Raw genomic sequence first — 23,592 nt, 5'->3', positions numbered from 1 at the left:
TAAGCATGGAGGGAGGGAGGAGTGCGGCTCACAGGCTGCTGCCCTTCCACTGTGCCTTCAGTCCCCAGGTTGCCTTTCTACCCTCTTCCCAGGTTTCCAGATCACTGCATCCCATTCCACCCCCCAAGCTAATGGCTGGCACCTGTCTTACCTTCCCATCCTCCGCCTTTAAAGCTGCAAACTCGGGTTGTTAACTTGGAGCTATGGTTCCCCCTTAAGCAGCTTCAAGGACAAGAGGGACATAAAGATGCTTTTCTGTTTCAAGCTTCTATAACTCCTTAGCTCTTCACCCTCGTCCTTGGACAGCTGGGCATCGATGGCCAACTGAACTGCTGACAGCAATGGCCGCCCCACTTCTGAGGCTTCTTGCTTTCCTTACTGCCAGGGGGTGAGTGGCATTCAAATTGCTGCGCACACCTGGTAATTTCAGGGCGTCCACACAGCAGGCTGGAAGCATTTAGCATGGAGCCCAGCTTTCCCTGCTTGGTGTTAGATGGCCTGCTGGGGGCTTTGCCCACTCTGCTTCCATCCCCCTGGCTACTTCCTCAGCCTCCTTGCTGGTTCTCTTTTGTGGACCAGCCCAATCCTAATGTCTGAGGGCCTGCCTGAGATGCTGTGAGACACCAGAAAGAGAGGCAGACAGATCATAGACCACACTGCACACAGTTTCTTGGGAGAGTTGTTGAAAGTGAGGGCCACTGTAGCCAGACCAGTTGGATCCCTGTGCTTTGGGTAAGCCTGGAGGTGCTCTATATCCAGCAAGGGCTGGACCTCCCAGCTGCTGCATGGGAGTGCTAAGTGGCTGCTGACCGAACCCTTTCTGGCTGTGTGACCTTGAGAGAGTGACCCATCCTCTCTGCTCAGCTCATTGGACTGACCTCACATGGACAGCTCTGTCCTCAGTGGACTTGGCTTTCTTTTTTAAAAAAAATTATTTTGCCGGGCGGCAGTGGTGCACGCCTTTAATCTCAGCACTCGGGAAGCAGAGCCAGGTGGATCTCTGTGAGTTCGAGGCCAGCCTGGTCTACAGGGCGAGATCCAGGACAGGCACCAAAACTACACAGAGAAACCCTGTCTTGAAAAACCAAAAAAAAAAAAATTATTTCATTTATGTATGTTTTGCTTGCATGTGTGTCTGTATACCATGTGTACCTAGTGCCCTCATAGCCCAGAAGAAAGCAGATCCCCTGGGACTGGAGTTATAGATGGTTGTAAGCTATCACGTGGGTGTCTAGAAGAGCAATCAGTGCTCTTTAACCGCTGAGACTTGTACTTGACTTTCAAATGCAAAGTGTGTGTGGCTTGGATCTCAGGCAGCCCTGTGACACCCTCGTCCACTCCAGTGGCCTACCATTGTCCTGGTGGCTTTACCTAGCGTGAGCAGATGCCTCTAGACTTTATCCCATCAGCCTGTGTGTGGTGCCCTCTCTGGGCCACTTATCCTGTCTCTGGCCAGTGGGGGGTCTGATGCCTCCAGGCTATCTCAGGACCTTAGAAACTGCAGCTTCAGCTCTAACCTTAGCACTCCAGAGCGAGTCAGGGAGCAGAAGATGTAAGTGGAAAGTGCGAGTGAGAGATGAACTTTGATCTTCCTGGGAAAGAATGGGCCTAGCCGAGCAATGTCAGGGCCCTGGATACGAGGGCTGTCTCTGATTGGTTGACTCCTGCCCTGGGGGCTGAGGGAAGAGGTGGTCACAGGAGAATACGAACCCTATAAAGAAGGAGGGGTGTGGGCTCTGCATCCAGGCCTGCACTTGGAACCATGAACCAGTATGTGATAGTCTCTAGAAGTTAGCTTGCTCTGGGAGGAGTGTCTTTCAGCATCAGAGAAACCCCAGATACCAGGGCAGCATGAAAACAGAACAGGACCAGGGACACAGGGACACGAGGTGGATGGGGCAGAGGTCTCCCTGTTCTTCTTTCTTTCCCTGGGCTGGGGCCCCGCATGGCTTGCTGAGAGGGGCCCCCTACTTCTCACCACCAGGTACACAGTCCCCTGTGATAGATTCACAACACGCCCCCATGGTTGGGCAATCCCGGCGGACCTAGACACTTCCGCCTAGCCAGTTCCGGATCAAAATAGCCATTTCCGGGTCAAAACGTCTCGCATGACCAGGACCCCGTAGCTTTGCATGGTTGCATAAAGTGCGCAACGCAACCATGTGATCTACGCGCATGCATGGAGTAGCCACATGAACCTGTGTACGCATGCGAGACCCAGCCTTTATAAGCCGGCGCCATATTCCCGGCTTCCTTCTTTATGCACGTGTCCTTTCAACAGGCCTGAGCACACCTGTCTCTCTCTTTTCTTAATAAAACTCTTGTTAGTGGATTCTGTCGTGTTTTGTGACGTTTCCTCGCAGGGTAAGAGCGCCGCCAAATAACTAACACCCTGTGGCTCCTGTTTGGTCCTCTCCACCTCTGGAATCCTATGAAGGTTATATGACATCACACCTGTCCCCATGTGATCCCTAGTCCCACGTAGACTCCACACCTGAGGATGTCACTAATGGACCCCAAATTTTAACACTAACTCATTAATAGAGCCCGGCCTGATGTGTCTTAGTGACCACGCCTTAAGTGATATGGGAGCATGAAGGCAAGTGGGACCCCACCATCTCAGGTGCTCATGTGGCCTCTCTGGAGCTGGCCCTACAGGACCCAGAGGGGCTGGACACTAGAACCCAGGATCAGAGCAGTAAGGAGCTGTGAAATACACAACCCTGGAAACAACAGGAGACAGAGGCCAGGGCAAGCCTGGGGTTTGATGGTACTTTCTGATCTCTGAGATGAAGAGATAAGTGAGTCGTGGGCTAGCAAGGCCCTCACAGGTCTTGGGAGAAACACTGTTTTTTATCAGCATGCAGCAGAGTGGAGTGGGCAATAGGGTGTTATCTGAGGCCATTGACTCAGATGGGACTTCTGGGCTGCTGTTCCTGCTCAATCTATGTTCTTGTTAACATAGGCTGGGCTCCTCCGTGCTCCCTGGGGGCCATGGGAGGGGCCAGGCTTACAATGACTCCCAAGAATGTCTGGCTGACCTGGTGGTGACATCACAGTGACATCCTGTTCCTGAGAAATCTGTCTTTCCAAGCAGCTCCTGTGTCCCCAGGTCCTGAGATGGATAGGCCATGGTGGATGCTCGCTTGGGCCCCCCGGCCAGTTCTCCTAGAAACTGGGCCTCTCAAGGTCTGACTTTGCCTACAGACCCAGGGGAGGGGAACTTGGAGAACCTGGCTTCAGGGTCAAATTAGGTGGGGGTGGTATTAAAGATGGCTGCGGGTCCTTTGTGAGGCCTTTGTTGCTCTGAGGTAAAAGGAGAGATGTGGTGAGGCTGAGGGCTGGCTGCTAAGACAGGATGGTCTTTTGGAAGAAGACTGAACAGGCAGACCTGAACCCAGGGAACAACCAATCAGTCCAGGCCATCGGGACACACACACACACACACACACACACACACACACACACACACACACACACCATAGGGGTGGTAGAGTGGACTATTTCCATGGTGACCTCAGAGAGGATGCATATGCATTTGGGGATCTTTGGGAAGAGAGTCCTCTACTCATGAAATCTAGTGGAGAAGAATTTTGAGGAGTCCCAAACCCATCTAGGAGGAAGGGTGTATGCTGAGGGCCCCTGATCTGTCTGTACCCCAGGGTGGCTAAGGGGTCTGAATAAGAGGTGTGGGCCCCTAGAGTGGGCTATGACACTTCAGCCAGCCCTGGCCCAGCAAGGCAGAAGATGTATGTACTAGTTGGCTTTCTATTGCTGTGATAAACACCATGACCAAAAACCATTTGGGGAGGGAAAGGTTTATTCAGCTTATACATCCAGGTCACGGTCCATCGGTGAGGGCAGTCAGAGCAGGAACTCAAGCAGGAGCAGAGGCAGGAATCATGGAGCTTAATGAACTGACTTGCCCCTAGCCTCATGCTTAGCTAGCTTTTTATATAGCCCAGGCCCACTTGCCTAGGGGAGGTACTGCTCACAGTGGGCTGAGCCCTCCCACATCTATTAGCAATCAAGAAAATGCCCACAGGGCAACCTGATCAAAACATTTCCCTGAGACTCCCTCGGATAACTCTGGACTGCGTCAAGCTGATAGCTGAAGCTAGCTCAGAGAGTAGTGGAGGGTCTGGGCCATGTTCAGGGTTGTCTCAAGCAGACACAGACCACTCTGAGCCTCAGGGTCTTACTGTACTGTGGAAGGGCCTTCCAGCATCACTGACAGGGCTCTGAGCTAATGCACAGTCGGATGGACACCTGCAAGGCTGGCTTGGACGTTCCCCCTGGGGAGAAGTGGGTGTCCAGAGGCCGAAAGTTGGACTTTTGGACAGGCTACTTCCCTTCATGCTCTCGGTTCCTCAGCATGAAGTTGAGAATCCTGTCCTGGAGGCGGACAGACAACCACACTAGCTCCTAAGCTCCAATGTGGAGGAGGGAAGGCCCTCATGGGGGATGGAAGGGACTCCTCTAGAAGAGGAGGACCAGCCTTCCCCCACCCCCAAGCTCCTAGACTCCTGGGGTCCCTGCATCTAGACTTGTCAGAGAATCGGAAGTGGAGGCATCACGCCACAGGATGCATCCCAACGCAACCTGCGTGGGGTAGGGCGGGAGAGTTGTCAATTCCAGGATGCCAGGCCGTGATCTGCTGTCCTTGTCCAGACTCAGGTACAAGTTTAATCATGACAGAGACCAAATATCCTTTGATCTGTGGGCCTGGTCCAAATCAGAATTACACCCACACAGATCTCAAAGGAGGCCAGCACATCTTGGATGTGGACCTGGAGTGCTGATGATAGAATATAACCCTTTGGGACTTGCTGGACACAACTCCACCGTGTATCTGTAAGTCAACTGACTGTATTCCATGAGGGAGTAGAAACGTAAGGGTAGAACTAGTGCAGGGACACGTGGGTGGTGGCAAGCCCTGGTTCTCAGCCACCTGTGCCTGGATAGGTGGGCTCCAGGCAGGAGCTCAGCCGCCTGCTGTGGGGTGCAGCCAGACGACTTCTTCAGAGGAACCCTGCTAGATAGATCCTGACCAGGACAGACGGGGAGGCAGGAGCTGTGTGGATGCTGAAGCTCTGGGCTCCATCCTGCTAGGTAGGGGTGCTTTGGGTGTGGGGGGAGCTGAGAGGTGCCTTGCTGCCCACATGGAGTCACCAGCTTTTCTGCAGTGTTGGGTGAGGTTTGCATCATCCAGTGCTCTCTCTTCTACAGCTCCCCCCCCCCCCCGCTTTGTTTTCTGCGATGGGTCCCCTATAGCTTAAACTGACCTTGAACTCTATATTCATTGTGCGCACTCCTGTGTGTGTGTGTGTGTGTGTGTGTGTGTGTGTGTGTGTGTGTGTGTACCACATGCATGCTTTGACTGCAAAAGCCAAAAGAGGGAGACAGATACCCTGAAACTAGAGCTACAGATGTAGCTCAGGCAGGATTTGGTTTACAACCCGCCTGCCACGGCTTGCCAGGCAACGGTGCCAACTCCGCTCTTGGTCCCTGACAGAAGCCAGGCAGGCTTTGCTCTCTGGCTGTGGTATGGGGTCAGGAGGACATCTCCGGCTATAGTGCGGCCACTGAGGACTCCCAAGTCACCTATTCTCCCATACCTAACCGAGTGTCCAATTTCAGTGTCATTTATTCCACACTAAAGGGAGGAGCGTGGAGCACAGATGAAAAATCACCCCACTCTCTATAGCTAGGAGGATGCTGATAGTGGAGGAACCGTTGCCTGCCCCCTCTCCTTGCTGTAGCTGTTGGGAAAGGGTAGCTGTGGAAACAGCTGTCATGAGGTGGAGCTCTTGCCTAATATGCACAATCCTAGGCCCTCTGCAGAAACATCACTCTGTCTGCCCCCTCCCAGCATCCTCCCAGGGGACACACGACTGGGTCATCAGCAAAGATGTTCCTCCAGGGTCTTACTGGTAGAGCTCTGATCCTGGCTCTTAGTTCTATCAGGCAGTTCCCCTGGCCCCCATGGGCTGGAGCTACAGTTGTGACCCACTGGGCTTAGACAGTCATGTCCACAAGTCCCCCTTGGGAAGCCTCCCTCACAGCCCCCAGCTCAGCCTCATCCCCAAGCGCCCGCTGGAGCACCAGCCGGAGGGGTTCCTGCAGCCTCTGGCCAGGTGTGCTGCCCAAGAAAAAGTAGATGGCAGGCTTGGCTGCACTGTGCACACTGGCCATGAAGAAGCTGAAATGGTAGAAGTAGAGGGGGGTGTGCCAGGACAGGTTCTTGGACAGCCAGAAAATGCCGAAGGGCAGGCCACAGAAGAGGAAAAGGAGGATGGCCAGCAAGACCAGGGTGGGGAAGCCCCGGGGCTGGTGCCTCTCTGGACCACGCTCCACCCGCAGCAACAGGAGCAGGCTGGCCACACACATGGTGCAACACAAGGCAGCTAGGAGCACTGCCACCACCAGCCACAGCATCCCACACAGGTGGTAGCTGGGTGATCCAAAGAACTGGGTGCAGGCCCCGCTCAGCAGCAAGTCCAACAGCAGGCAGAGCACCCAGATGAGCGCGCACACACAGGTGGTCAGGTATCGTGGGCGGCGGCACAGGTACCAGGCGGGGAAGAGAGTGGCCAGGCACTGCTCCGTGCTGATGGCCGCCAGGAGGCTCAGCCCCACAATGTAGCAGAAGAATCGCAGCATGAGCAGGCTGATATGTACGAATCCTGGGAAGCTCAGCTGGTCCGGCAGCAGCTCAGGGATGATGGCCACCATGTGGCAGCAGAGGAAGATGAGGTCAGCGCAGGCCACATCCAAGAGATAGATGGAGAAGGGGTTCCGGTAGACGTTCTGGTTGAGCAGCCAGAGGGCCACCCCATTGCCCAGCAGCCCACCCAGGCTTAGGAGCTCGGTGAGGGACAGGATGGTCAGGTTGAATGCCATGTCTTCCTGGGTTCTGGGATACTGCGGGTACAATCTCAGCGACATTGTGGGGTGAAGGCGACGGCAGCAGAGGCTGCAGAAGTCTGTGTTGCGTTTTCTCTCTCCAGACACCCCTGCAACCATAATGACACCAGCTCAGGGACCTGAGCCTGCCCCTGCCCACTCCGGAGGACTGGCTAGGGAACAGTAGGTGACAGAAATGGTGACAACCACTGGGGGAGGTGCCCACCTCCCATTTCCTTCTCATCATGGGGCCTAACCCTCCCTCTCTGTCTGAGGCACAAGGTGGGAATGTTTCTGTCAGTCTTTCAAAGAGCCTCATCCCAGAAGCCTACTAATACTGCTCGCTCTGTACTTTCCTTGAAGAGGCTGGATGGTCTGGAACACAGGGAGAGGAAGAGAGGCCCAGACCTGATGGCTCCCTTTGTACGGAGAGACGGGGACCTGGAGGCCCCCTTGTGTTTGTCATCAGTATAAAAAGCTCTCAAGTCTTCTAGACCTTTCTGGAGCATTCCATGAGGGTGTGTCGCCAACAGGCTCTGGACCCTCTAGCTGACCGCCATATCCTGTAGGTAAAGTAGACCCAGCAACTGTCCCTGTCTCCTTAGCCATGTGCCCACAGCCTGTGACAGTACCCCAGCCCCTTAGGGACTAGGGAGGCCCCTCCTTTTCACATGCCACTCACTCGTCCCTCTCCTTCCCTGTTTGAAGGTGATGCTAGGCAGGGTCCTCACCTGCCTTCCTTGCCTGAGACAGTGGTTCACTGAATGCCGGAGGGCGGGGCCGGAGAGGCAGCACAACCCTGACCCTGTGTCGTAGCTGGGGCTGTGACATAGAGGCAACTAAACTCCAGACCTCAGCAAAACCCCCACATCCTACCAGCATGGTTCCCAGGCCCCCCATCCCCCCATCCTATCAGCATGGTTCCCAGGCCCCCACATCCCCCACATCCTACCAGCATGGTTCCCAGGCCCCCCCATCCCCCACATCCTACCAGGATGGTTTCCAGGCCTCCCCACCCCCCACATCCTACCAGCATGGTTCCCAGGCCCCCCCATCCCCCACATCCTACCAGCATGGTTCCCAGGCCTCCCCACCCCCCACATCCTACCAGCATGGTTCCCAGGCCCCCCCATCCCCCACATCCTACCAGGATGGTTTCCAGGCCTCCCCACCCCCCACATCCTACCAGCATGGTTCCCAGGCCCCCCCATCCCCCACATCCTACCAGCATGGTTCCCAGGCCTCCCCACCCCCCTGTCACCTGCAGTTTCCTGTCTTATCCCAGCACCTGTGGTCATCTGTCCCCTCCTTCCACCTGAGGTCATCTGTCCCCATCACTATCTTCAACTTTTCCTTGTGCTTTGGAGAGATAGGGCAGGGCCTTGCCTCTCCCCAGAGACTGGCTGGAGTCTTCCTCCTGCCTTGGTGTGGCTGACCCTCTGTTCTCCTTTGGGGAGGGGGTGTCAATCCTGGGTGGAGATTTAGGGCTCCATTTCTGGCTATGTGTTCCATCTTAGCTCCCAAGACATTGGGATGACTGAGGGGCAATGGGCAGGAATATGGGGGGTCCTGTGGGTGGGTGGAGTCTAGGTGGTGAAGCTGGGTGGCCCCTGAGCCCACACTCCACAGGGAAAAACACTGTGCAAGGTCCTGGGCATCCCTGCTCTTACTGATGGGGTGAGCCAGTGTTTCCACACCTAGGAAACCTGGACAGGTTGCCATGGTCAAGGGGAAACATTCAGAGGTGAGACCCCTGACGCACAAGACCCCTCTCAACTACTTAGTTCCACACAGTCACGCACGGAGGGAGCCTCCAGGACCACAGGGAGGCTCTGGCTTTGAAGGAGCAAGGTGGTCTTCTTCAGCCTTGAGTTTCTCACATATGGCTTTGCAACCTCCCTCCTCTCCTTCTCTGGGCTGCCTTCCTCACTTACTTCCGACCTGAAGGGGCCTGTCTGTACCAAGGACCTCAGTGCCAGCTACAGTCAGGGGCTAGGGAGGACACAGCCCTGCAGACCCCAGGGAAAGTCTGGAGAGGAGGGAAGAGGAGAGAGCACATGGTAAGTGAGGTGGTCGGGAGGGAAGGGGGAGAGAGGTAAACTGAGAATGAAAGCTATAGCCACGCCAGGAGAATGATAACGACAGCGATGATTCGGGGGTGATAGACAGGGCAAGGCTTAGCCAGCCTGGCCAGTGTCCCTCTCCCACTGGAACCCTGTGTGGGGGCTTTGTGTGGGGTCACCTGCCCAACTGGAGGTTGGGGCAGGGGCCTCAGGATTGGGTAGCAGGAAGAACTAGATTGCATGCTATGGGTGGAAAGGAGGAGATGGAGGGGGAGGACAATGGAGGAGAAATGGGGAGGTTCCCCTTGGAAACACAGAAGGCTGGGATAGGACATAGGCGTGGCTCTGCCTTCTATAGCTTGGCATCGGGCACTCCCCGCCCTGGCTCTGCTCTTGCTGGGGAAATCAGGATTGAGGAACAGTACCCACGTGACTGTCCCCTAAATCTCCTGTACTCTCCATGGAGTAAGACCCATCTTCCTCTCCCTCAAGGGACACAATAGCACACACGAGGGACCTGATGGGACAGGAGCCTCACCACAGGTGGGGGAAGTGCTGCCCTTCTGGAGTGGCCCAGGGCTGCCTGCAAGCCAGATGGCTCAGCCCAAGACAGAGGATGGAGGACAGGCCAGCCAGTCTCATGTAGCCGCCCCTCCCCCACCCGCCCAGCCGCCAGCCCCCCCCCCCCCACATCGCCCAAAAGACACCCAGCTACTAGACTGCCCCAGAGCTCCTCCTTGACCAGTGTCCCCTGGGTGCTCACCGTTCTGGTCCTCCCTGCTCCACCCCGGCCTTGGAGGGAACTGTCTTGGCCAGATCAAGCCTCTAGCGGCTGCCGGAGCTACCAAGCTGCAGGCAGACCGGCGCTCAGACTCAGCGTCAGCCGGCTGGCTCTTCAGTGTCACATGGTAATGGAGGGGATAGGGCCAGTCAGGAAAGAGCCTCTCTGGGGACCTTGTTTCTAAGCTGGACTCAGTTATTGCCCAGGTATGGACAGCAAGAGAAAGCCAGCTCCTCCCTGCAGCCTTCCTGGTAAGCCTGGCACTTAAGAGGAAATCAGGATAGCTCAGGGAAGCCTGCTGAGCATCGATACACTCAGCAATGACCTCATAGCCTCTCCAGTCTAGACTCAGACACCCAGGGGCCTTTTAGAGACCACTTCTCCCTACTGATGACACAGAGGGGCTGCCATGTGTCTGGCAAGGTCTAATAAGCTGTCTCTAGCAAGCAGAATATGGAGGCTGCTGGCCCTGGCAACTCCAGGCATCAGGGCTGTGGGAGCCCAGGTTGTGGCAGAGGCAGAGGTGCTGAGCTAGGGTACAGTCTCCAGCAGAGAGGAGACCAGAGACAGCCTCATGAGGGCGGACCTTACTGATTCAGTGTTCTTGATCATCTTAAAACCACAGGTCACTGATCACAGCTGGTGTTCAATGCGGAAGGGCAAGTGCATGTTTTACTTCCAGGACCTCCGAGTGACTCTCTTCCTCACCTTAGTATTGGGGGAAAGCCTTAGATTTACGGGAGAGGCTCAAGAGGAACCCCAAATTCACCAAGTGTAAACGGTTTCTGTGGCATTGGCACCTGTGGTCCTATCCTTTGTGGAGTCAAGCTGGAACAAGTTTAGACAGTGTCCTTTCAGAAACCTGGGCTGCAACCTGAAGACCTAGCATCACCCTTCATGACCACAGGGTGACAGTCACATTTAGGAAATCATGGTGTCTGATGACTGCTGGAGTCTGAGTCCCAAGGGCACCACCTGTTGGGATGTCTCCAGGCCCCATTTCCACCTGCTTATCTGGTGCTGGGATGTTTTCCCACATCTCTGTAAGCTGCTGTCTGGCTTTGCTGGACAGTCGCTGGGAGGCCATGCCAGCAGGGTGTGCTAGAGAGGTCCAGGGCAGGAGAGAAGGGTCTTACTCAGTTTTGTGAGCGTGGATCTTTCGTGTGTTTGAAAGTCTCAGGCCAACGTGGCCTTGAACTCTTTATGTGGCCAAGGATGACCTGGAACCGCTGATCCTTGTGACTCCATCTCCTAAGTGCTGAAATTACAAACCAAGGTTAGAGGTATATGCCACCACACCCTGCTTATATGGTTCTGGGGATGGAACCAGGGCTTTGGTCATGCCAGGCTAATACGCTGCCACCTGAGCTCCATCCCAGCCCCACCTCACGTTTTGAACCCTCTCTAGCTTTTGCTCCTGGTTACAGTCCACACTGCTCACCAATTTTCCCAGCCTTGTAGCAGCAGTTGATTTCAGTTTATGGTCTTTGTACAACTTGAAAAACCCATTCCTTGAGAGACACCAGCCACTAGCTGGCTGCCTGCCCTCTTCAAAAGTCTGAGGAGGCTTTGAATAGATGTTAGCAATGGCATCTCCTTTGAGTTCCCAGGCCTGGGTGTATATGTGTGGAAGGAGCTAGCAGCTGCTGTCTCCCGCGGTAACTTCCTGCAGTTGCTACTCCTGCAGTTCCTACTTCTTAGGGCTCCCTCTTCATGGCTGTGTTCTTTAGTGACATGCAGCTCTTGCCTCCTGACTGTCCCTGCTTGGGTTGGTATTGTTCCAGGAGTTCCCCACAAACATGCCATTTGGCTGGGTCAGGCAGTGTTGTTGGAGGTGGTTAAGAGGAACATTAGCAGTCGAGGGTATGTATGGCCTCAGGGTTAATCAGAGGAGTACTTGTGACGGGCTGTGGATGAAGCAATGGGCACTGAGTGTGGCAGTGCCCTATGGCAGCCATGAGTACTGCAAAGACCACAGCCTGGGGTGACGTCTTCTGAGGGCCTGGAACCAGTGCTGGCTTCCACTCCCAGTTATAAGGGAAGAATACCAGCTGGAATCGCTACCCCATCATAGAACCAGAAACTCGGTAGTGCTGTTGAAGGACTTGGGCACCAGGCAGTGCAGGGCAGGGCTCCCCAAGAGAATGCCGCATCTGGATGAGGCATGCCCTTTGCTCACTGTGACTGTCTGGAAGAGGTCTCCAGCTGTGGCCTGGGAGGAGGCACCACAGGGGCTCACCAGGGGAACCCCAGTAAGGAAACTTCAGGAAATTGTGAAGATGGAAAGGCAACTTAAAAACCCCAGAAAATGGACCAGAAATTTAAAAAAAAATCAGTAAAATAAAAACAGTATGAAAGATTGATAGACTTCTAGCTAGGCATGGTGGTACACGCCTTTAATCCCAGCACTCAAGAAGCAAAGGCAGGCGGATCTCTGTGAGTTCAAGGCTAGCCTGGTCTACAAAGCGAGTTCCAGGATAGCCAGGGCTGTTACACAGAGAAATCCTGTCTTCAAAAACAAAACAAAACAAAAGATTCATAGAATTGAAGAACTTTATGTAGACTAACTTAGAAAACAAATAATACAAATTATTAAGATGGGGTGCCTCTCCGGTTTCTCTTTGACACAGACTTGTAATCCAGTCATGGCACTTGCTATGTAGTTAAAGCTGGCATTGAAGACAGAGTGATCCTCCTGCCTCAGCCTCCCAGTCAGTCCTGGTATTTTGGAAGGGCTTCACCATGTCCAGCTCCAACAGTGTTGGGGCTGGACCCTGGGCCTTGTACTTCTCTACCACTCAACTATATGCCCCGCCCTTCCCCATCACATGTGATGGCCAAGAGGCAGCTCCCACAGAGCCCAGATACTCAGAGGTTGTGGTGTACAACTAACACAAGTTGTGTGCAGACACGTGACAGGGTTTAGGACATGGTATGACTCCTTCAAAGATGCAAATGAAAACATGAAGAGCTCTGGAACTCAGAGATGTGCCTGACTCTGATTCCCGGGTGCTGGAATTAAAGGTGTGTGCTACCACCATCCAGCTAGAAATTAAGATTCTAATTCAACACTTCTTCCTCAAATAATTCTCCATCCCAGTGGTACAGCTGGTAAGGCCATGGGTCCTTAAGGCTGTTAGGAAATGAGTCATTCTGGGTTGGGGAGTTATCTCTGTCTGCAAGTGCTGCTGTGCAGGCCTGAGGCCCTGAATTTGTTGTCCATAACCCCAATTGCTGGGGGGGGGCACACAGAGGCGGGTCCTGGGGCTGGCTGGCTGGCTGGCTGGCCAGTCCAGACCATTGTTGAGCTCTATCTCAAAAAATAAGATGGAAAGCAACCACGGAAGACACTTAATGTTAGACTTCTGTCCTCCACACACTTGTACCTACACGGACATGTGTACACACAGGAACTTGCGCGCGCGCGCGCGTGCGCGCGCGCGCACACACACACACACACACACACACACACACACACACACACACACACAAAGATAAGGAGGGGGCCATTTAAACCTTACAAAACTCTTTAGAAAATAGTTGAAGGAAACATTTCCATCCATTTTTAGAGGCAATAGTGTTCTGATATCCAAGCTGGTAACATACATTACGAACACAGAAAACTTTGGACCCACATCCTCTTTGTATATACCCCGACCACTGCTGCCCACCGGCCTCTCTGAGGCTGGCCCTGTGGTACTGGCGGTTTGGACACTGAGACCATGGTCAGATTGGCAGGGAGTTAGGCTATAAAAGACACAACCCTGGAAACAAGGGCTGGGGTTTGGCTGTACTTTTCCAACCAGTGAGGTAAGGGAGCATTTGAGGAGTAAGCAAGGCCTCCCCAGGAGAGTTCTCAGGAGAGGCACAGTTTTCACACAGGCATGGAGCCAGGTGGAATAGGCAGTGGGGGTGCCAATCCATCCAGCACAGGATGGGCTGGCTCTACAGTGCTGCCTGTAGGCCCTGGGCGGCACCAGGATTACAGCATCCCCGGAATGCTGGTTGCTCCAGCTGTGATGTTCTGGTGTGATGTTCCCGTTCCTGAGAATTCTGTGTTGCCAGAATAGCCCCATGATCTCAGGCCGTAAGTGGGCAGACCAGGGTGGATACATCCTCCTGGGATCTGAGTTTCCACAGGTCTGGCTTTGCCTGAAGGACTGAGAAGGGGCAGTTGGCCTCAGGGACACATAGGGAAGGGCTGCCACCAAGGCTGGTTGGTGGGGATAGGGGGTCTCTTTGTGGGGGTCTAGTGGCTCTGGAGTCAGAAGGTAAGGTCCAGCTGGGCTAGTCAGAGAGGAGATGTGGCTGGTGTGGGGTAGACTGGGGAGTCACAGCCAGGCCTGGAAGCTCAGCTCCCTACTCAACCTGAGGCTTTAGCTTGAAGGAGTGTCCTCCCTGGTTCCAGAGTCCTCTGGAAATAAAAACCAGTAAACACGAGCTTCTGTGTAGGACCCAGCAGCCTGAGCCCCAATTTAGAGGTTATTATAAGATTTGAGCTTAGCCTGCATGACAGGGATTTGGAGTATGGCCGGGGGAGGCGCAGGCAAGGGAATGGGGGCCGGACATGGAGAGCATCATAGACACACAACATGGACATGGCTCACAAGCCTAGATGGGACCAGAGATCGGAGGGGAGGTCCTCGCAGACTTTTCAGGGGCTCCAGGAAACAGGATGAGATTGTTCAAGGAAGATGGAGGGAGAGCGCAGCCCACCACACTCAGGAGGGGATGTGGTAGAGAGGACAAGAGTGGAAGGCTGGAGGTCTGTGTGCAGTGGAGGAGCGCTCTGCTGTGGAGGTGCCTCTGCTCTCAAGCCCTGGATATTGAAGAGACTTTGTGGGAGTGAGTGTTCCAAGGCACTGCGGAGGGGTCAGTGCACCTTTGGGCCCTAAAGAATGGGTGACTGGAGCCCATGAATACAGATTTCTAATTATCCTCTGGTGGATGGTTCAGGGGCTCCTCAGAAGGTTCTGAATAGACTCAGGTTCAATTTCCCACTGCAGAGGCTGACTGGGCAACTCTTTCTTATGTGGTCAACTTGGTTTGATCCTCCTGGTCCTTCAGTTCTGCATCCTAGGATGGCCTTCTAGGCAACCATTACCTCTCAAATCCTTGTTACAGTCTGCTTCCAGGAGATGCTTGGGCTGGGACAGCATCCCACCACATGGTTGGTTCTAGGGTGGGTAGTGGGGACCCCTAAGAGGCTCAACATGGCAGGTTTCCTGGTCTAGAGGGCCCTTGTCCCCCTGTGGATGCAGGGATGCAGCATCCATGGAATTCTGGGTATGGCTTGCTTTGGTTTCCCCTCATCTCTCAGCCCTATCTTGTTTCAGCATGCCAAAAAAAATGGGAGGTACAGCTTGGCTCGTGGCTGTGACCTAAGATGGCATGTGCCTCTGGTCTGCCATAAACAAGAGGTGAGAGCTTGCTGCAGATAGCCTCATGAGGAATGTTTGGGAATGCTGGGGTGGCCTTGTTTGTACTTCTGGATGATAGAGTACTGCATATGTTGGGACAGATCTACCTCTAAGATATCAGAACATTTTTGGTACAAACATCACGTGTCTTTTGACTTGGCTATGTTCCCTGCAACGTGGGGGAAATCCCAAGGAATCCGTGGCCCCAGGGGTGGTTGCTCCAAGAGCTCTGGATGTGAGCACAGAACCTCAGCATAAAGCTGGGACTGTGGCTGGCTTCCCAAAGTGAAGAGCCTTTGTGTGTCGGTGCAGGGAGTGGCACTGAGATGACTCTTCTCCGGGGTGCTCAATCACACGGCATTGTCACACAGAAGACTGAGTTTTAATTTTTTTTAAATGTGTATCGGTGTTGCACCTGTATGTATATATGTGTATCACCTGCCTTCATGCAATGCCCTTGGAGGCTAGAAGAGGACATTGGATCTCCTGGGACTGAAGTTACAAATGGTTGTGACCCATTATGTGGGTCCTGGGAATTGAACCCTGATCCTCTGGGAGAGCAGTCAGTACATTTAACCACTGAACCATCTCTCAAGCCCCTGATTTTGCTGGTGGCCTTTTCAGAGGAGCAGCAGGTGGCAATTGAAGTTCAAGGTGTCAGCCTACTTTGGAGGCTCCCTGATGGGTGAGTCTCAGATAGGCAAGGCCCCGAGACCACAGACCCCAGACTGTCATTTGCTTCTGCTGTGTCTTTACATGTTTGCTGCTGCCATCTTTCTCTGGGATCTGGCATGGTGTGAATGGGTCTGGGGAGATCCCCACTGCCTGTAATGTAGTGTGTTTATCTCATGGAAACATCCCATTCTACTGGGCATTTTTGCCTGTGGATTATTATGAAGATGATTCCTCCCTAAGCTGTGCTGTCTAATTGATAATAATAATGGTAGCTTATACAGAGTTTTGATGAATAAAAATAAATACAAGGAAATGTTACACAGCTAGAACACATGAGTTTCTACTAAGGAGCCGTATAGACTGTGGCTTAGGTTAATGATTAAGAAAAACAATTGAGTCCCAGTAGCCCAGCTAGCTTAAATTCTTTTAAGCTTGATGTTAGGAGATATGTTCACAGGTTTTGGAGTGCATGATAGCTGAAACAAAGCTTTGAAAATAAAGTTGGACTAAGATATTTTCATCAAATAGCTTTGAGGTTAAAAAACCCAAGAAGACAATGTAAAGTTTTAGAAAGCCACATAGTTGAATGAGGAACTCGTTAAGGTTAGGGAACAAGAACAAAGCAGCCCAGTTATCATTAGTTGACGTGCTTTTCTTGCTAGGATTAGTTAATGACCAAAGGTGATGATTAATTCCTTATACCCATTTTTGCCCTCAATGTCTCTCTCTCTCTCTCTCTCTCTCTCTCTCTCTCTCTCTCTCTCTCTCTCTCTCTCTCTCTTGTTTTTTTTTTTTCAAGACAGGGTTTCTCTGTGTAACACTCCTGGCTGTCCTAGAACTTGCTTTGTAGACCAGGCTGGCCTCGAACTCACAGAGAGCCGCCTGCCTCTGCCACCCAAGTGCTGGGATAAAAAAAGGTATGCATCACCACCACCCGACTAATCTCTTGATATAAAAAAACTATTGATGAGTGGGTACATACCCTAGAGATTTAAAGTAGAGCTGACTGATTCTTTATAATATAATACATTCTTTATAAAATATAAAAGTTTAGGTTTGTGATTCCTTTAAAATTCCTTATAATATTACCTTTCAAGATAAGTAATAAAGTAATTGGCCCTTTCTTTGTAACTGCAAAATGCAGCCTGCCAGTAAAAGACCTGACTGAGAAGACTATCTTGCCTGCCTACATGGTTAATCTATAACAAGCTGCTTGGGTATGAATGTACATGGGTTCTTGGGATAATTTGTTTTTCACCTGTAATACATAGAGTGTTTAATTGTGCAAGGGATATGGAAAACAAGTTTTTTTTTACTTGTGTTCATTGCAATCATTCACTTGAAAACTAGAATGTAACCACACTGTAATTTTTATATTGCCTGAAAGATTTTGCTGGGGTACATAAGCTGTAAGGGAAAGAATAGAGTTAAAAATAAGTTAGAAGGAAAACATGAAGAATGAGAGAATTAGGAGACCATCAAGAGAGCTTGAAGAAGGACATCAAGAGAGTCAGAAGGAACATTTCTGGAGAGAGATAAGAAAAGAGAATATAGAACACAGAAGAGTAAAGAAGGAAACCATCAAGAGATAGTGTGTCTTTTTTCCTATGCCAGAGATAAAAAAGTCCTAGTATGTGCCGACTCTGTGAATTCGCTTTGAGCCCTGTGCTGCTGGGGGCTGGACCCGCAGGCAGCAAAATGATCTCAACTTTTTTACATTTATTTCTTTATTTTTTTGTGTGGGCAGGCTTGTGCCATGGTGTGCACCTGGAGATCAGGGGACAATTCTTGACAGTTAGTTCTCTTTTTCCACCATATGGAATCCAAATATGGAACTCCGGTGGCCATGCTTGATGGCAAGCACTTTTACCAGATTTTTTAAAATATAAAAATACAAAAATATTTTTTTTTTTTTTTGGTTTTTCGAGACAGGGTTTCTCTGTGTAGCTTTGCGCCTCTCCTGGAACTCACTTGGTAGCCCAGGCTGGCCTCGAACTCACAGAGATCCGCCTGGCTCTGCCTCCCGAGTGCTGGGATTAAAGGCGTGCGCCACCACCGCCCGGCACAAAAATATTTTTTAAAAAATTACATGTAAGCCAGGTGGTGGTGGTGCACACCTTTAATCCTGGCACCTGGGAGGCAAAGGCAAGTGGATCTCTGAGTTTGAGGCCAGCCTGGTCTACAGAATGAGTTCCAGGAAAGCCTGGGCTACACAGACAAACCCTGTCTTGAAAAAGCAAAATAAATAAATAAGTTACATGTATGCCTGTGTATTTGTGTTGGGTTGTACATGCACATGAGTGCAGCTGCCCACGGAGGCCTGAAGAGGGCACTGGATTACATAGAGTTGGACTTGGCAGGTGACTGTGAGCTGTTTGACATAGGTAATAAGGAGCTGAATGTAGGTTCCCTGCAAGAGTAGTACATGCTCTTAATCACTGAACCAATTCTCCAGTCCCAAAGTATTTTATTTTTAAATTGCTTGGCATGGTGATACACCTTTAATCCCAGACTTGAGAGGCAGAAGCAGGTGGATCTTTGTGAGTTCGAGGTTAGCCTGGTCTACATACTGAGTTAGTTCCAGGTCAGCCAGAGCTACATAGTAAGACCCTGTCTCAAAAAAAAGTTATTAATTATGTGCATACACATGTGTCTGTGTATGTAGTATAGGTACCCTTGAAGGCCAGAAGAGGATGTTGGATCTCCTGGAGTTACAAGGGGGCTGGGAACTGAACTGAGGTCTTCTGCAAGGCAGTATGCACTCTGAAACACTATGAACTGCTGAGCCTTCTCTCCAGCCCCCAGGGCTTGGTTTTTAACTCTCACATGTTCCAGGACACCTCTGTAGCCGAGCCTTGGGGCAACTCTAGTCCCCATAGTGCTGGTCTTCCCCCTCTGTCCCTGGCCAGAGAAAACACTTTTGACAGTGTTCAATACGGAGATCCACACTGGCTCCACTCCAGGTCTCCAGCTTTTCAATTTGTCTTTATGACAAGTGACCCTCTCCCTGCAGGACTCCACTGCACTCAGGCTGCTTCCCTGGGTATCATGAAGATCGCAGTTGGGTTTATCACACACATGGCCCCATGTTTTACCTCGCCTGGCCCAGCATGCATCACTGCCTAGACATCTAGATGCTGCTGGGAACAACCCCTGGCTCTAACCCTGTACCTCTGACCTTCCATCTCCTCCCCTACTGTCCTTTCAGAAGCATGTGAGACTCAAGGTGAGGGGTAGGATTCAGGCCACTGGCTGGTGCACACATCAAACATCTGAAAAAGTATAAACAAATCAAAAAATTAGAGGAAAACCTAGCCTGCCATACAAGTCTCTGTAAAAGTCCACTCACTATAAATGGAAATCACCTGGTGGGAGTGGGGGGTGAACATGAGAAACGATCCATGGGCCTCAGAAGAGGTTGTAGGACCCCAAGCAGAGTGGACACAGCTGGATTGACTCAACCTTCTACATGCGATCCCATGTGCAGGTCCCCCCAAAGACCTGCCACAAGAGGGCGCTGCTTCCACACAGCAGTTCAGGGACTAGTGACTGCAGGTGGCTGACAAAGAACATCTGTCTGATGAAGGATCTAGAAGTGGGGCTGGGCCCCATGCCCAAGAGGAGCAGAGCACATGCCACACATACGGAGTCAAGGTGTCAGAGCACGACTCTCTTAGCCTCTGCACTGGAAGTCGGACCCCGAGTGGACAAAGCTGGGTTGAGTCTCACCCCCAGCTTCCCATCTCACTCCATATCCCTCCCGTAAAGACCTCCAAGCCTCACTTGCCGTCTCCTGCTTCCCGCAGGGGGACAGTGTCTAACTGTCCAGGCTGAGCATCTAAGTCTCCATCCTAGCAGGAAATCTATGCCATATTCCTGTCTGCCTCCTCCATCCTGGTTAGTGAGGTCTGCCTAAGAAATAAAGGCGAGGTCCTGAGTCTAGTAAAGGGCTCAGTTCCTCCCCAGCCTTCTCTTCTGTCCTCCATGTTCCCACAGCTGAGGGCCCTAGTGACGTGTCCCCTCTGAAGGAAACTTCTCCCTGTCTGCAAGGAGAGTCTGTGACTCCCCAGGGTTCTTCCATCTGAGTAATCAGAGCACAGCTTCCGCCATGAAGGACTCAGGACACTGGCCACTGGTGATTAAAAAGTCACACTAGGGAGGTGCAGAGATGAATCAGCAATTAAGCATTTACTGTTCTTACAGAGGACCTGAGTTCAATTCCCAACACCCACATCAGGCTGCTCACAACTGCATGCAACCCTGGCTCCAGGAGCTCCTTCACCCTCTTCTGATCTCCATAGCCACACATCCACACATCCACACATCCACACACACACACACACACACACACACACACACACAACCAAAAACCAAAACCACACCCAACCCCTCCCCAAAACAAACCAAAAATATCCTCACAATCCTAAATTAAAAAAAAAAAAAAAGTCACACTAAGGACCTCTGGGGTGGATGCTTCCACTGCAGGTGATCGCTCTCAAACCAGTCCTCCAGCCCTGTACCCCGCCCTCCTGGCTCTGGGGTGCTTTCCTCTCCAACTGTGGAACCTGGAGAGAAGCCCATTAAAGTTGTCTCCACCAGCCTCCAAAAATCCAGCTGCTGTAATGGTGACAGTCCACACTGACCTGTCACCTGATTACCCAGCGTGTGCCCATCAGGGAGAGACAGGCAGATAACCCTGACTCTCCCAGGGGCCTCCGCTTGGTTTGTTCCCCACCGCATGCAGCCTCCTTGAATTGCCGTCCATCTCCCTCACTCTCGTGGGGACCTGCTGCCCACCTGCTGGTTCCTCTGCCTAGACCAAAGCTGCCCTTTCACCTGTAGTGGCTGCCACAGCGTCCCCAGCTTCTGGTGTGTTACCTTATCAATAGAGGCTCCGGCGCCGTCTACTGTTTTTCCAGTCTTGACTCCTCATGCCTCTTTGGAACGCCTTGTCAACCCTTCGGGGGTTACTCACTAAGTGATGTAGTATGTGTATTCTGATAGCATTCGTCATTCAGATTAGAATGAAAGAAACTGTGTGCTTGGCCAGGCTATCGAGGAAAGCGGGACTATTTGGCACATTGTGGTCACTGAAAAAGCTGTATCTTGTGAATTTGTTATTCAATGAATTCTGACATTGTGGAAAGACAAATGTGTTCATCTTTATGCTTCTGACATATCGAGTGGCCACTACTCTACACTTGGACAGCCAGCCAGAGCACTGCCTGGCAGGAAGGAGGCAAGCCCACGAGCCAGGCAGAAGACGCAGCTGCCCTTGGGCAGAGGTATACACACAGGGGAGGGGGTGCCCTGAAGGGCCCTCTAGTCAGAGAAAGGGGCCAGATGCCATCCCACACCAGCCCTGCTCCCAGACCATGCAGGTCCCCACAGGACAAGGAAGGCTGGCTCTCAGACTCCATATAAGCAAATGTGGCAGAACCATCCATGATCCCACTAGAACCCAGGACAGGGGGGCAGGTGTGGGGAGGAGGGGGAGGGCTTCTCATGTGTTTCCTGCTCTAGATGCCCCTCCTTGGTCAGAAGCCACGTCAGGGTTCTGCCTAGACAGGCCCATCCCCACATGGGGGCATCCTCTAACCCACGATGGCCATATCCACAGTGGAGAGCACTATGACTGAGCATGTCCGAGCATACTTGATGCTCAGTTCGTACAGTGCTTGTTACCTTCAGAGGACTGGAGTTCAGTTTCCAAGTACCCACACCGGGTGGCCCACAACGGCCTGTAATTACAGCTCCAGATTATCCGATGCCCTCTTTTGGCCTCTGTGGGCACCCATGCACACACACATAGACACATGTTTGTACACATAAATAAATCTTTTTGTCTTTAGAATTTTACTCATTTTATTTTATGTGTATGACTTTTTCTGTTGGCATGCATGTCTGTGAACCACATTGGCTGCTCTCGGAGAGGACCCAGGTCAGATTCCCAGCTAGCACCCCACGGTGGCTCACAATCATTTGTAACTCAAATCCCAATGGACCTGATGTTCTTTCTGGCCTCTACGAGCATTAGGCATGCATGTGATACACAGACATACATGTAGGCAAGAGGCCATACATATAAAATAAAATACATTTTTAAAAAGAGCATTTTTGTTTATTTCTTATGGCATTAAAATGAACATCTCTCTCTTCCTTGAAAGGTAAACAAAACCTGGCTCCAGGAGGGCAGTGGTGGGCGGGGCCTCTAGTCCTGACCATTGGTGATTTGAAATCATGCTAGGGATCCCCAGGGAGGAGATGCTTCCATACAGGTGACGGCTCTTCCAACATCCAGTCTTCTAGGCTCTGCTGTTTCTTCCTCTCAAGCTGTAGAACCTGGAGAGAAGCCCATTAGAACTGTCTCCATCACCCTTCAAAGAACCAGCTGACAAAACTACCAGCCATGGAAGTTATGGGTCACCCAGGGATAGAGTGTAGAGGGTGCTGGGGAAAGGCTTGGCCCAGGAGTCCCTGGTGGCCACTGTGGATGGCGAGATTCTGGGTGATTCTATTTCTGCCCACCGTGAGGCCACACAGCTTCAAAATCCCTTGCTGATCTGGAGGAACTGCTGCCAAGTGGGTCTTGGTGGGAAGTGGAGTATCCAAACCCTTGTCACCACTAAAGAAGCCAGAGCTTGGTGTTGGAGAGATAACTTAGTGGGTGAGAGCACCTGCTGCTCTTCCAGGGGACCTGAGTTCAGTTCCCCAGGCAGATGTCAAGTGGATCACAACTTTTTGTAACTCCAGCTCCAGGAAGTTCAATGTCTCTAGCCTCCATGGGCACTTTACTCACATGCACATATCCATACAGGTAGATTCATACATAGTTACGAAGAACAACAATAAATTAAACATCAGAGCTGATGCAGCTCCTACCCTCTCCCCTAGGTGGCTAGACTGTTCCATTCCTGTGACTCAGGGACAGCAGGACTCAGGGACAAAGCATGTGGGTATCAGCTACACAGCATGCAGGCTCTGCGTAGACAGTGAGAACATAGGACAATAGTATCCTGACCCACGTGTCAGCTTCCTAGTGGCCACCACCTGCTTCCCAGCGGCAGCTCTACCTCCCAACATCCCACTGACTTCCATTGAATCCTCTGAGTTACTGGGGGTGGGGTGGGGGTGGTTCCCAAAGTCAGCTGGATACAGAGTCACTTCCTTGCAAGGGACAGCTCACAGGGTTTTCCAGTCCCACGACAGTTTTCTTTGGCCCCAGCATTACTACTGACCAAAGGGACCAGATGACTCTCAGGGGCAGGGTACCACCTGGCAGCATCCCTGCCTTCCTTCTGGATGTCAGAAGCTCTGACTCCAGCATCAGGATGACCCAGTTGGGCACCTAACGACGTAGAGGTAGCAAGTACGCCTTGCACCCTCAAAGTGCACGCTAGCTGCTCAGGGTCCTTGCATAGCCGAGGTTCCTGACAGTTCTTCTGGTCCCTTGGGTTCTGCAGCTCAGCAGAGCACTGTCCATGGTTCGCCAGCTTTAACTGTTGTCCCTGTGCTGAGCAGCTGCCCCTCTCTTCAGCAGAGCAGAGCCTCGCTGAGAAGGAGCTGTGACTAACTTGCCATCTGAGGGTGTCTCCGCTGTGGTCTTCAGAAAAGGACAGAGGTGGGGGTAGGGGAGCTAAGTATGCTTTAGTCAAAGATGTGGTGCCTTCAACCCCAGCACTCCAGGGGCAGAGGCGGGAGGGTCTCTGTGAGTTTGAGGCCAGCCTGGTCTACTCTGCAAGTTCTA

General features: G+C 52.1%; 2 protein-coding genes across 5 annotated transcripts in view; both read right to left on the bottom strand.

Moving 5' to 3' along the window:
• Positions 1 to 3,802: 3,802 nt before the first annotated feature.
• Mrgpre (MAS related GPR family member E) lies at positions 3,803 to 10,718 on the bottom strand. Of its 2 annotated transcripts, none has more exons than XM_052761509.1 (2): positions 9,733 to 10,718; positions 3,803 to 7,016 (listed from the first exon to the last, which is right to left on the bottom strand). In XM_052761509.1, the coding sequence occupies exon 2, from the start codon at positions 6,946 to 6,948 to the stop codon at positions 6,019 to 6,021; it is 930 nt and encodes a 309-aa protein (XP_052617469.1). In that variant the 5' UTR covers positions 6,949 to 7,016; positions 9,733 to 10,718; the 3' UTR covers positions 3,803 to 6,018. The 2 variants fall into 2 exon arrangements, with proteins under 2 accessions (XP_052617469.1, XP_052617470.1); XM_052761510.1 differs by lacking the exon at positions 9,733 to 10,718 and adding an exon at positions 8,841 to 9,492.
• A 10,960-nt stretch (positions 10,719 to 21,678) lies between these two features.
• Nadsyn1 (NAD synthetase 1) overlaps positions 21,679 to 23,592 on the bottom strand; it is a 30,689-nt gene continuing 28,775 nt past the window's right edge. For all 3 annotated transcript variants that reach the window (XM_052761505.1, XM_052761504.1, XM_052761508.1), the window contains one exon: positions 21,679 to 22,187. In XM_052761505.1, the coding sequence (XP_052617465.1) occupies positions 22,089 to 22,187 (99 nt within the window). In that variant the 3' untranslated portion in view covers positions 21,679 to 22,088. The remainder of the gene's footprint in view (positions 22,188 to 23,592) is intronic.

The sequence above is a fragment of the Peromyscus californicus genome, unplaced genomic scaffold (assembly GCF_007827085.1).
Source record: "Peromyscus californicus insignis strain IS unplaced genomic scaffold, ASM782708v3 Scaffold_4__1_contigs__length_199733344, whole genome shotgun sequence".
In the NCBI taxonomy this organism is placed as follows: Eukaryota; Metazoa; Chordata; class Mammalia; order Rodentia; family Cricetidae; genus Peromyscus; species Peromyscus californicus.
The sequence above is the reverse complement of the archived record's forward strand: the minus strand, read 5'-3'. Positions and strand labels throughout refer to the sequence as shown.